Source organism: Notothenia rossii (genome assembly GCF_949606895.1).
Source record: "Notothenia rossii genome assembly, chromosome: 11".
NCBI lineage: Eukaryota > Metazoa > Chordata > Actinopteri > Perciformes > Nototheniidae > Notothenia > Notothenia rossii.
In genome coordinates this window covers 11661652-11673867 of record NC_136910.1, presented here as the reverse complement: position 1 = coordinate 11673867, position 12216 = coordinate 11661652, and the positions used below count along the sequence as shown (strand labels likewise).

Here is a 12216-nt window from a genome sequence, read left to right as displayed (position 1 = left end):
AGAGAGAGGGACAGTAAGGTCGGATGTCACTGCATATGTGTAATGATCCTGAGTTGGAAAGCTGGTTCAACTTTGGGCATCTGGCATGACACAAAGACATAAAAACGCAATACCTTTAGTACTCATTTGACTTGAATTTGTTTAACTGTATGATGACACTCAAAAAAGGGCAGGTACAAAGTATCATGTGAAGATCTTACAAGAAGGCAATGTAGACAACTAAATAGATAACAAAGTTAAGTTATAATAAACATACACAAAATCAAAATTAAAATGTTTTTATCAACCTAAGGAATAATGGTGTCTGCAGTGATGTGCACAAATCAGTGTGCCATTACTTCTTGACTTATTTTTTAATCTACCAAGATTTAAATACCCGTTATTTCCGCCCAGCTGAATGTGACATGTGTGAACTTGAATTTAAAACAACCTAAAATATCAGCTTGTGAGTTTGACAGTGTTTAATCCTAGAACTAAATACGTGGATGCATTATTCGGCAAAACTACATTTGAGTGTTTTAGTGTCTCTGAGTGCTATAATAGCCATACAATAGTGTAGGGTTATCTATGATAAATATAGATTAACTGTGTGCTCTGCTGTTAAAGGTACAATTTGACATAGGGAACACTTTGTATATTCTGCTTTTAACAGTTGTTAAAACATACTTTTTTTTAAATAGTGTGTTTCTTTCGCCCTTCTTTGTATGATTCAATGAGATAACGTAACGTTTTAATTTCTGTGTTATGCTGTTTATAACTTAAAATGAAATGTGGGAGACCTGACTTAGGGCTGTGACGTAGTTACGCACTCAAGACGTACTGAACGTACTTTCGCTTTCTAAAGTTTCTGGAGAGGAACAGAAACCAGGCGAAAACTTTGAAGAAGAGAGAGAGAACTTTGGTGCAAAGCTAAACTGACATAGTATATAACCCAAACAAAAGGGTAAGTCCATTACAACGTGTTTATTAAGTAAAAACAGTTTTCGCTAACGAGCTGTTGGCGCTAAGCTAACGTAAATCAGAGATAAAGCTAACAAGTTGTAAGTTGACGTATTTACCTAGTGGAATAGTGTACAGTAAGTAAATAACTCAATCCATATCGTTGCAATGTGTGTTCAAACTGCAGATGGCAGCTGGAGAACCTGCTGTGGAAACTGCACTTGAAGCTGAAGATGAGGAAAGGAAACTTTCCGGAGACGAAACAGACGCCAGACCTGACCGCAGAGGAAGATTTCTGCTGTTTAGAAGGTGACTTCCTTTTCATAATTTACTGAAGCTTTTATGTGAGGTTTGTTCCATAAGCGGTTGACTTCACTTTAACAGAAACTATATGTTGACTGTAGTTTTCAGTTTCATTATTATCCCCTCTGCTCTTTGTGTATCGACATTTTTTACACACTGAAGTTAGAGCAAAACAAGTTAAGGGTTAATTTAATTTGTGGCCTGATATAAGTCTATGCTGGTCGATATTTTAAAAGGGATTCTTTCCTTTAGTTATGTTTTGTTTGACATAAAGAAGGCCTTGCTCGTCATGACAGTGTTTGACTGATGCAATCCTGTTACCCTTGGTACTCTACTGTGTTCCTGCTTAAGCCTTTTCTTTCACTTTTAATTGCTTCCCTTAATAGCAGCCTTTATGTAGTTTGTGGTTTGTCCTTTTGACCCCACAAGAAGGAAGTGTGTTTTATTTCAACAGCAAATTTACATATATTCTCTTAAATAGCGGTTTTGAAACTATTGACGTAGTGCTACACATCTTCTAAAATAAACAAAATGTCATATATAATATACATAATTAAATGACTTCTTTTATGTAATTACCCAAATATCTACACTGATAAAATATTTCATTTTAAAAGTGGTAATTATTTTTCTCATAATACTTAACTTATCAACAGTTGAAAATGAATCAACCTTGATTTGACAGAGCAACCCAGTTTTGAATAACCTGTTTAGTTAATTGGAGCAAGAAGTCAAAGCTTTTTAAAGTCAAATGTGGGACTGATGTCAGTCCTTAAGTGGCTGCTTAAAATTAGATTGTACTACAGCAGAGTTAAAAAAAGGTTGGATGTGTTCATTATTTGGTGTGTCATAGAGTGTGGGTCCTTTTTACAATGTCTTGTGTCTGACTTTGTATTTTAAAATAGTGACTCAGCTAACCTGAGAAAAAAGTTGCCTCGGTTTGTTCCAGTTTGCCTCACAAGGTGGCACTGTGAACCTTCTTAGTAGAGAAACATTTGTCAACTGTTTCTTCCAAACACCATTTTCACCCCTAAACTATATTTTGAAGCATAAAACAACATAAAAAGGCCCCAAACTTTTAATATTTTAAACAGGTAAAGTGCCTTTAAAAAAAATAAGCTACATTCTTTTTTTTAAAGAAAAAGCTCAGCATGTTAAGAAATTATGTATGCCTAATCTGTTTAGGGGCGTGTTTTTTTGTAATGACCTGATAGCATACATTATCACCATATATAGAAACATTACACAGGACTTACCACCTTATCTTCAGGTCCAGTGCGTGTGTCATCTTCATTGGAAGAAGGTGTGAGCAAGCATCAGATTAGCTCGTGTGGCTCCTAAATCAAAACATCCCATGTGATCTGAAAAGGAAATCCGTATGATATTATAGATTGTAATGATAATTGTCAGTATTTTTGAACTGGTTGGATTTTGGCTAAATCTAGCTTTTAACCAAGACTGAAGTGATTGATGGCAAAGATTTCGCTACCCAGAAGTAGTATGTGTAAGTGTTCAGCAAAGCAGCTTTTGTTTTAAATTATTAAATGTTTTCTGGGTTGTACTTCTTACACATCCAGTTCTTAAGGTGAGGCAATTAGTCTCTCACGGACTGTATATCAGTACAGGTGGATTGTGTGCCTGTCAGCAGAGGAGCAACTTGTTGCCCTGTGTGACCTCAGCAGGGAGCAAGTGGAGGGGCCATGTGTGAATAGGCCTTTTAGAAAGCACTGGTGTGGTGGCGAGGCTGCTGACTCAGGGGGCTCACAGTGCGCCGCCCCTGTCCTCAGCACCCGCTGGCCCAGTCAGGTGTCCATCCAGCACAGAGAGCATGTCAGTATCCTAGCACACAGCCTAAAATTAAGCTGCCAGGTCTGGACTACCGTAATCTTTTGGGGGGAAAAGGAAGAAACGAGACAAAACCAACACATTTCAGATGCAGAGTGGCGTGGTGCTTAATGACGAACCCAGGTAAGACGGACAAAACTGCCCGATATTCTCCTCAACGTCCTGCTGCCATGTCCAGCCCACAGCAAAACAGAGATGCAGCTCTATGCCCACCCTCGCACAATTGTTTGGTACAGTATGTTGGCACAATTTGCAGGTGGGAGGGGGGCTAGAAAAAAAGTTCTGGATCACATGTTTATTAGAATATGGCTGAGCTGCCTGTCACTGTACATGCATGAGACCATAAGGGAGCCCTGCTGTGTATTGTCCCTGTGCTTGAGTAATTGATGACTCGGCTCTTCTGGAACAAGCCTGGATTTTCTGAGCGGCCAATGGGCTTCTGTTGGCTTTGCTATCTGGATGCGTCTCTTAGAGAATGGAAATATGACAGGTCTTTGGGAATAACCTCTCATGGAAGATTAACTTCTCGCTCCATCTACATTGACATGGTTATGATTTTTTGTGAGCGTAAAGCAAATATGTTTCCTCTCTGACCGGATGGTGGATTACTGCAAATTTAGATGTGACATTTATTTTCAAATTTATTTGAAAATGTATGTGCTCTTCTGAGTAAGTGGATCCGAGTGAGTCAGTTTCATGTGAGTTTTCTTTGCATTAGGAGTCTTGGCATTTACTTGTGTTGAAGCAGCGCTTATGTGTAGAAACATTTTGGCTTGAAAAATACTCTGTTATATTGTGTAACACTTAAGGGTAATTATTTAAAATGTAAGAAGAATTGTTTTACTTTTGCAAGACGCTTTAATGTAAGATAAGAGTTCACATTACAGAGGGCTGTTCATTCGTTATTCTTAGAAGCCTTGTTATATTCCTTTTGCTTTTAGAACTTGTGTTTTTTGTGCTCTTGAGTGTTTTTTGTAATGAAGGAATGAGGTTATAGGTGTGATGTGAATTGTATAAATCTACCTTATATCCACACAAGTATAAGGCAGCTGAAGATCTTCTAAATGTAAAAGATGTCCCATTAGGTACAACTGGAAAACAATTGTAAAGTTAAGGGCTTGGTATTATTTGTGTGACAATAAGGTGTTAACTGTCATTAATATTGTGTTTCTCTCTGCCTCTTTTAGTAAGAAGAATAAGGATGGCCAGAACCGGGAACAGGACTACTCTTCTGAAAGCCATTACAGAATTGTTTCACCAACATTCCAGTATAAGATGAGCCACCAGCGAGTGGGAAAGTGCATCATCATCAACAACAAAAACTTTGATGAGAAGACGGGTACAGCGAACAAACACATTGTATCATAAGATCTACTTAAAAGATGGTGTATTCTAAACCGTTTTTTCTTTCAAGGGATGAATGTACGCAACGGCACAGATCGAGACGCGGGAGAGCTCTTCAAATGCTTCAAGAGCCTCGGCTTCGATGTCTTCATCTACAACGATCAGACATGTGAGAAGATGGAGCGTCTTCTCAAAGAAGGTGAGTAGAAAAGTCTTCAACCTTTTTATGTGGGTAAGTAACTATGTTGAAGAAGTAAGAATTCAGTCGCAACAAATAACCATATCAAAACATTTAAAGAATATTCTTTTATCATTTCTAAGGGTACCTAAGTGGTGAATGGGCTTCCTGCCTTTTACACTCAGCTTCTAGTCAGGCTTTAAATGGTCATATACTCAATTGACAGTTTATCTGGTACTAAAACTAATGCAGTTTAATGAAATGACTGCTGCTTACCACCATGAAAGTAATAATATTCCTTATTTGTTAAAACAGAGAGGTGTTGATTCAACTTAAAATTATTTTTGACATGCTTCAGTTTATGGTGCTGTTCACTTGTTTTGTGTTACATTGAGAAGAGAGCTGGGTCTTGTATATATTCCACTCACATTGATAGAAATGCGGTGGACAAACACTTCTTAGTTCAACACATTACAAATCTGAATTAGGGTGGAACTATGTTCACTCAGGAACAGTACTTTGGTTTCCTAAAACCAACAGGTCGGCCAGTAGGTGGTGCTGTTGTGTAAGTCATTACATAAATCCTATGGAAGTTGCGCCAATTGAACCAAAAGTTGAAGACTGATCAGTGCTCTCTCACTTCCACTGACTAATGTAATGAAAAGATTCCTCTCAGCCCATATGTCCTTGGGAACACCAACAACCTTTCTTGTTTAATTTATGAAAATGACTTTTTAAAGGCTAATCGCTACATATTTTTGTTCAGGTAGAAGTGATGAAAGTTGGTCAGTTACTTTCTCAGTCCAAACCCTTGATTTAACCACAGAATGGTTGCCATGAAAAGTATTTTCAAGGTCCTTTAAGGGTAAAAGCTATTTATTTAAGTGACTCGTTGAACTTTCCTCTACTATCAATATCAGACCAATAGTACAAAAGACACCTTAACGTCAAATTGACGGTTATAAAGTGTAATTAGCATTTTCGTGTTCCCTTGCGAATGATCACTTTCCTCCAGTGTAACCGTCAAGTTAAGTTATACTAATTCAATAAGTTATATACTAATTCAATTGAAATGATAACAATTTAAAATCTTGCATAGTGTTATTTGAATATTTTTAACTTTTGATGTAACATTTTAAGAAATGTGATACATGTAGCTGTAAAATGAAACCCTTTAAGAATCTTGATGAACCAATAAAGTGCTAAATAACCCCCTGAGCAAACCAGGCAGCTACTGATATTATTGATTCATTTCTAAGTTTCATAAGGCCTGAGCCGAGCCGAGCTAAGAGCTGAGTGTTTGTGTGTGTGTGTGTATGGGTCAGCCTCGGAGGAAGACCATAGTGACAGTTCGTGTTTCGCCTGTATCCTGCTAAGCCATGGCGAGGAGGGCATGATCTACGGGACAGACGGAGCCATGCCCATCAAGTCCATGACCTCATTGTTCAGGGGCGACATGTGCAAAAGCTTAGTCGGAAAGCCAAAACTCTTCTTCATCCAGGTACGGAGTTCTGAAGCCTTTTACTAATAAATGACGGTGTGATGTCAAAGAAAGTGTGGCAGATTTGTCGAAGAAGTCACTTTAACAGTTCTTTAAAGTGAGAAGTCAACGTCTTCTAGGTGCTCCCCACGGACAGATGATAGCTTTTGTGTCAACTCTTGCCCGCTTTTAAAAACAGTTAATTTGTAATTGCTTCACCAGGCCATCGTTGAGAAAGCTACTCAGGATCACAATGAAATGTCATTTCATTTACTTCACCAGGCTTGCCGGGGTTCTGAATTTGACGACGGTATACAGACAGATTCGGGTCCGCCCAACGATACCCTGGAGACTGATGCTAATCCCAGACATAAGATCCCTGTGGAGGCAGATTTCCTCTTTGCCTACTCCACTGTGCCAGGTAAATATCAATAAATACTTGACTTGTGTATCTGTCACACACCTGTGCTGTGGTTTCAGTGCTGACTCATGTTGGTGTTGCAGGGTACTACTCATGGAGGAATCCAGGGCGCGGCTCCTGGTTCGTCCAGGCGCTCTGCAACGTCCTCAACGAGTTCGGCAAGCAGCTGGAGATAATGCAGATCCTGACCCGGGTCAACTACATGGTGGCCACCAGCTTCGAGTCCTGGTCCGAAGACCCCCGCTTCAGCGAGAAGAAGCAGATTCCCTGCGTGGTCTCCATGCTGACAAAAGAACTGTATTTCAACTGAGCGCACTGTATGACATCACAGACTGACCGACTGTTTCAGGTACCGCCTTAACAGTCAAAGCATTCAGGGATCATTCAGGCCCAGCAGGAGATAGTTGGGCCCGAAAAAAAACAAGCACTCCGCTTAAAAAATATATTTAAAGTGGCACTCCGCGTTCATGTGCTGATGGTGAAACTTCTTCCTCTTCTTCAGGTTATTCTTCGGGAATAACGGCGTCAAATTTGAACTGTTTTTTTTTGACAGGCATGTGAAATGTGAAATATCAATGTTATTCCACCAGCCCGGAAAATGTGCTGCCACTTTTTGTGGGTTGGGGGGAAATCATATCTGAATATGTGTCTCTCCATTTTCCAGCATAGATTTTGAAAGGACGAGTAGAAGGGAAGGCTTCAGGCTCTTGCATTTATTACATGAAATGGGTTTTGAATAAATGAAATAATTTGCATTTAGGGTTCTGAGAGGAGTCTCTCCAGAAATAGATTATATCCTGTCTGAGGCAGTCACCATTACAACGTTGAATCCAGGTGAATGTTTAAAAGCCTATAGAAAGTGTATTGAATAGAGTGATTGATTAAAAAATCCTTTGATTGCCATAGGAGAGATGAAGGAGCCTCTGGAGGGACATCTGGAAAATGGATCAGATCATTTTCAGCTATTTGTGTTTCCACGTTTTCAGCTGTCAATTGTCAGAAAAACAGACGACAAAAAAGGCAACACTCCTCTGAGCAGAAACGTGACGGTGCTTTTTGCCAAAGGGTCGGTGTTTCCGCCTTCCTAGCGCGTTTCTGTTGGTAGCTGCATGCTGGCATCCTCAGGTTCTTTAATGTCCCAGGAAGTGGGGTAATGTAATGTTAAGGAATGTCATACACGTACTGCTAGGAAGGTGTGATCTTTTGCTGTGTAGTGATTAGTTCTATGAGATTTTGGGTCAAGTGCATAGTAAATAGTCCACTCCCACAATGATTATTTGCAATTAGCCAGTTTTTTCTCTGCCTGATGTTAAAGACTTTACTTGCTTCTTTTTTTTTAAATCAGAGTAAGTTAAGTTTTTGTATTTGCATATCATCAAAATGACTGTCTTTTCAGTCAGGGTCCAACACATCAGTTTATGAATTTCCCTCATTTAATCTTTAAAGTTAGACATTCCTTTTTCATAACTGTATTAAATAATAAGATACATGCTGTAGGATTGTTTACACTAGCACAAGAACTTGAGAAATTCAAACTGTCGTAAATTTGGGAAATATCATAGTGTAAGGCTGGACTAGGGCCCAAAGCACAAATGCCACATAATTTCACTGTATATTAGTGTTGTACACTGTCATAACATACACTTCATCCTGGTTACAGTTGCCTAGCAATGTCTTCCTATTCTTTTTTTAGTAGATCTTTGAATTAGAAATATTCAAAGACCCAAGTCAGAAAGAAAAAAATATATTATTTTGAAGCACTTAGTGCACCCTGCCAAGTTTTTAAAAAACAACACAGCTTCATTTAGCTATTTTCATTGAGCTATAGGGTAGAATATAATATTTAAAATATTATAGACATTTGCTGATGGTCATTACAACTTACACAAAGTTTGTTTCTGCAATTACGCTGTGTTATCGTGCCAACGTCTGTCAATCACAGAGGCAGCTATTACTGGTGGTGATAAGTCTGAACACACACAATCCACATGTCCGCAATACACACTCTCTCATTGTTGCTGCAATGTTTTTACATTATTCACATGACTGCATGTGTCAGTGACGAAAGGTTCTGCAATATATCTTGATTTGTCATTTTATTTTCCCTTTCACTCCTTGTATTTTGTATTATTTTAATCACACTTTTCAATCATATTTCTAGTTGCCAGGAGTGTGATCAGTAGTGGCTTCAGTTAGAGACACGTCCTCTTTATACCCAGTGCACTTGTCCAATCGAGCGATGTGGTGCCTAACCTGTGCTGAAAGGAGTGTTTGCTCCACTTGTTTTGGATTGGAATTTGAAAGAGGGAAAATGATTTCTTATGGGTACATTTGAAATGCTTTCCTGTGTTAAATGCTGTTGTCCTCAGGAATATATTTTTAAAAGATTTGGAAAAATGAATTACATTGAAACTATAATCTGGCCCATTTTTCTTTTCTAATTTGGGGCAATATCTTGTTTATACAATCTTCAAAACAGAGGAATGCTTATGTAAACATTTGATTGTAAAAAACATAAAGACTTTATTCTCTAATGAGTTGTGTCTCATTTTTATTGCACGTTCATAAACACAAAAAAAGATTGAAATGCATGAATGGGTTTATTTATTTATTCTAACACAAAGAAGATGTTTGCAATCTAATGAATGGACTGAGAAGATTTTTCAACAATCAAAAGGCAATGGATAAGGCTGATGTTTTCTTTGTCTTTTTCCAACAAATATCACTCAAAACTGTTTTAATACTCACGCACCAAATGTTTATTCATATACAGAGAAGTGTCTCAAAGAAATACACTAATCAATAATGTTTAAGCAACATTTGAGTAAAAAAATAAATGTTTAAGAAAATGACTTTGTCCTTTTGTTCTTAAACAAGCATGTGAGACATTTTACTAAAGGTGTATAGTGGAAAGTTCAAAAGTGTTGTCAGATGACTAAAGCATAGTCAGTTTTGGTATTTTCATTGTATTTATTGACATTACATAAATATATGCTTTGTGTTCAATTTGTGTTTAAAAGCAGATCTATTTTAACAAATTATTTCTCAATCACAGAATCCTGTCCTTTGTAAATCAACAATTCCCTGATTGATCATGTCATAACACGCTTTGCAACAGTCAGAGGATCAGCTCTAACGTTATGTTAGCTTTGGTGTGTCCACTATAAGGAAAAGCATGAATGACCGTAAATGATCTGCATGATTCATCTTAAATAGCTTAAGCTTTGAAGTTTCCAAATGTTGATTCGACTGTCACGCGCTGTGCGCATCTGATGCCATGTCACAACATAAGAATGTGAATCAAGAAGCTGATGTTCATTCCCCACAATGCGACATATTCTTGGCAATTTCTTCCCCCTGAGGAGTTCCCGCTCCACTTCAGAGAACAGGAGCTGACCGGGAAACATCACAGATATTAAGAGACTTCCAGTTTGTGCCTTCATTGTCGTGGCCAGGGCATAATGCCGGATGTAGGGTGTCCCTGAAGGTCCCAGCGCAGAAGCAGTGCAGCGGGGTCATAGTGTCCGCTCCTAGAAAGCACACCACCCCCCCGGGGAAGCTACAGTACACCCCGATGCGAGTGAACTGTTTTCCTGCCAGTAGAGGAAGTTTATGCTGGACTCCACCGTGCCAGGCTGTGTAGTCTCCATTAAAGTACTCCACGCACCAAGACTCTTTGCCCCGGCCCAGCCACGAGTCCTCCTCTCTGCCTTTTCTCGGGATGCTGGGGTAGGTGAGCCCCAGCTCCCAGTAGGTCTTCCCCTTCACATCCACCTCCCAGTACTGCTGGCCCTCGCTTAAGCCCTCCCTGCTGATTACATTTAAGGTGGTTTCAAAACGGGAGGGAGTCTCTGGAACGTCCTGCCAGGTCTCTGTGAAGGTGGCTGAGTCGCCTTTTGGAGAGATGATCAGCTTGGGGTGAGCAGTGTCAGCGTCCAGGACAACATCTGCAGCATCTGTGTAACCAGAGACATTCAGTGACTCGTGTGTCTTCATACAAAGAGGTTGACAAGAACGGCATGTACTGATCGACAGTTTCCAGTGACAAAGCCAGAAGCAATAATTTACATCTCAATCCACATGCTTGTTTTATTGGGTTCACTCACAGGTCTGAAACAGTTTCTTGGTGACGGGGACCTGGGATCTGATGAACAGCAGCAGGTTGATAGTGAGACTCAGAAGTTGTCCGCATTTGAACTCATCCATCTGAATCCGGTCCGGGTCAGTCAGCTTCAGAGTCTCAGATATTCTAATTTCAGAAGAAACAATAAGTTGATGATTCATGCACAGCTTAAATGTATGTTCTTGTCAATCTAATTTTGTAGCAAGCTGTTTTTTCAAGAAATGTCAACATACTTTTTCTCTGTTTCAGCGTTCTGTATAAAATGAAGAATCAATCATTACTGATCTTAATCACGCTGACAAAAAAGCTCAAGACACACATACTGTAGGTAGGTGGACCAGAACTGTGAATTTGTGTTTACCTGAATGTCAATTTCTTGTGTTTTTTCATCAATCTTGGACAGCTCCTGGTCCAGTTCCTGAGTGAGGTGGTAGCACTCCTCAATCCTGTCCTCCACATACTTCTCTGTAGCCTCATACTCGGTGTCCAGCTGGGTCAGGGTAATCCGGAGATCCTCATCCAGGATCCGCTTCATGTCCTCGTACTTTTTTCTGATTTTCTCCTTCACCGCATCTGTCTTTTTCTGAGGTGAGAGGGCCATGTGAGTTCAAAGTGCCTAGTAGCAATCATAAGCAGCAACCCCTCACTCTGAGAACAACTGATTTAATAACTGTCCAACACATTAGAAAATGGCAATTAGTATTAATTCATATAAAAATAATAATAATCTATATATAATCACATCTGAAAGAATGTGAGAAAGACAGCAAATCCCTACAATTAAAAATGTGGAACAGGGAATTATTTCATATTTTTGTTTGAATAATAGAGGTTTCTGCCCAAGGAATAATCTTACTTAATTGACTTGAATTCAATGATTAGGAAACAATTAAGTTATCAACAAAATCAGTTTTCATATATCACAGTCGACAGAGTGCAATAAACAAAAAGAAACCAGGTTATGTAGGTTAAGAGAAAAAGGCTTTGTTAATGGAAAGGCACAGGACAATGGAGCAAGGAGGACTAAAAAGAATACAAAAAACAGATAAAGGATATTGTTCAGCAGAGCTTTTCTGAAGTCAAAATTAATTTAACCTTGCAGGGAGAATTCTGCGGTAGCACAAGGACAGGCTCTCTGTTAGCCCAAATTGAATCATAAAAGTTTTTAAAGAAAGCATGAACCTACAAATCTCATCTCTTCAGTTCACAAAGGACACACTGTGCATTTTTAGGAAGATAATGTTCACAGAAAGTGACTGTTTCCAACAACCTTTATTAAATTATATCTTGTCTATGAATTGTATGAGGTGCATGCTTCCAAAAGGCCACCATGTGTGATTTTACAGGTGATGGTCTGCTGACCTGCTGGCTAACAGCAAAAAGAAGGTGAGAAATAAGTGAGTCATGAGAGATGTCAGCAAGCAAGTTGTACTGTATTGTATTTCAACCGGGTTTAAATATATTGGACTTACTGTTATCTCCGCCTGCTTAGCTGCCAGCTTCTTCATTCTGTGTGCGATGCCATCTCTCTGTCTCTGCAGGCGCTGCTGATGTTTCAGGAGTAGTTCCTTTGAAATACATGA

The 12216-nt window shown here is 39.1% G+C and overlaps 2 protein-coding genes across 4 annotated transcripts in view; one reads left to right on the top strand and one right to left on the bottom strand.

Moving 5' to 3' along the window:
* The first annotated feature begins 794 nt into the window (after positions 1 to 794).
* casp7 (caspase 7, apoptosis-related cysteine peptidase) lies at positions 795 to 9044 on the top strand. The gene is made up of 7 exons (XM_079658047.1): positions 795 to 943; positions 1127 to 1248; positions 4275 to 4426; positions 4502 to 4630; positions 5935 to 6110; positions 6372 to 6510; positions 6594 to 9044. Exons 2-7 carry the CDS (start codon positions 1127 to 1129, stop codon positions 6818 to 6820), a joined length of 945 nt encoding a protein of 314 aa, XP_079514173.1. The 5' UTR covers positions 795 to 943; the 3' UTR covers positions 6821 to 9044.
* The window catches only part of LOC307024170 (zinc-binding protein A33), a 9381-nt gene continuing 4744 nt past the window's right edge, over positions 7580 to 12216 (bottom strand). For all 3 annotated transcript variants that reach the window (XM_079658045.1, XM_079658046.1, XM_079658044.1), the window contains 5 exons: positions 12106 to 12201; positions 10995 to 11216; positions 10867 to 10886; positions 10617 to 10759; positions 7580 to 10466 (listed from right to left, as the gene is read on the bottom strand). In XM_079658045.1, coding sequence (XP_079514171.1) covers positions 9889 to 10466; positions 10617 to 10759; positions 10867 to 10886; positions 10995 to 11216; positions 12106 to 12141 — 999 coding nt within the window. In that variant the 5' untranslated portion in view covers positions 12142 to 12201 and the 3' untranslated portion in view covers positions 7580 to 9888. The remainder of the gene's footprint in view (positions 10467 to 10616; positions 10760 to 10866; positions 10887 to 10994; positions 11217 to 12105; positions 12202 to 12216) is intronic.

What these genes read in the sequence shown, in the direction of transcription:
- casp7 (XM_079658047.1), top strand. Translation starts at nt 1,127, where the DNA reads ATGGCAGCTGGAGAACCTGCTGTGGAAACTGCACTTGAAGCTGAAGAT. An exon ending in CAAAACTCTTCTTCATCCAG is followed by an intron (nt 6,111 to 6,371) that starts GTACGGAGTTCT and finishes TTACTTCACCAG; the next exon opens with GCTTGCCGGGGTTCTGAATT. An exon ending in TGCCTACTCCACTGTGCCAG is followed by an intron (nt 6,511 to 6,593) that starts GTAAATATCAAT and finishes TTGGTGTTGCAG; the next exon opens with GGTACTACTCATGGAGGAAT.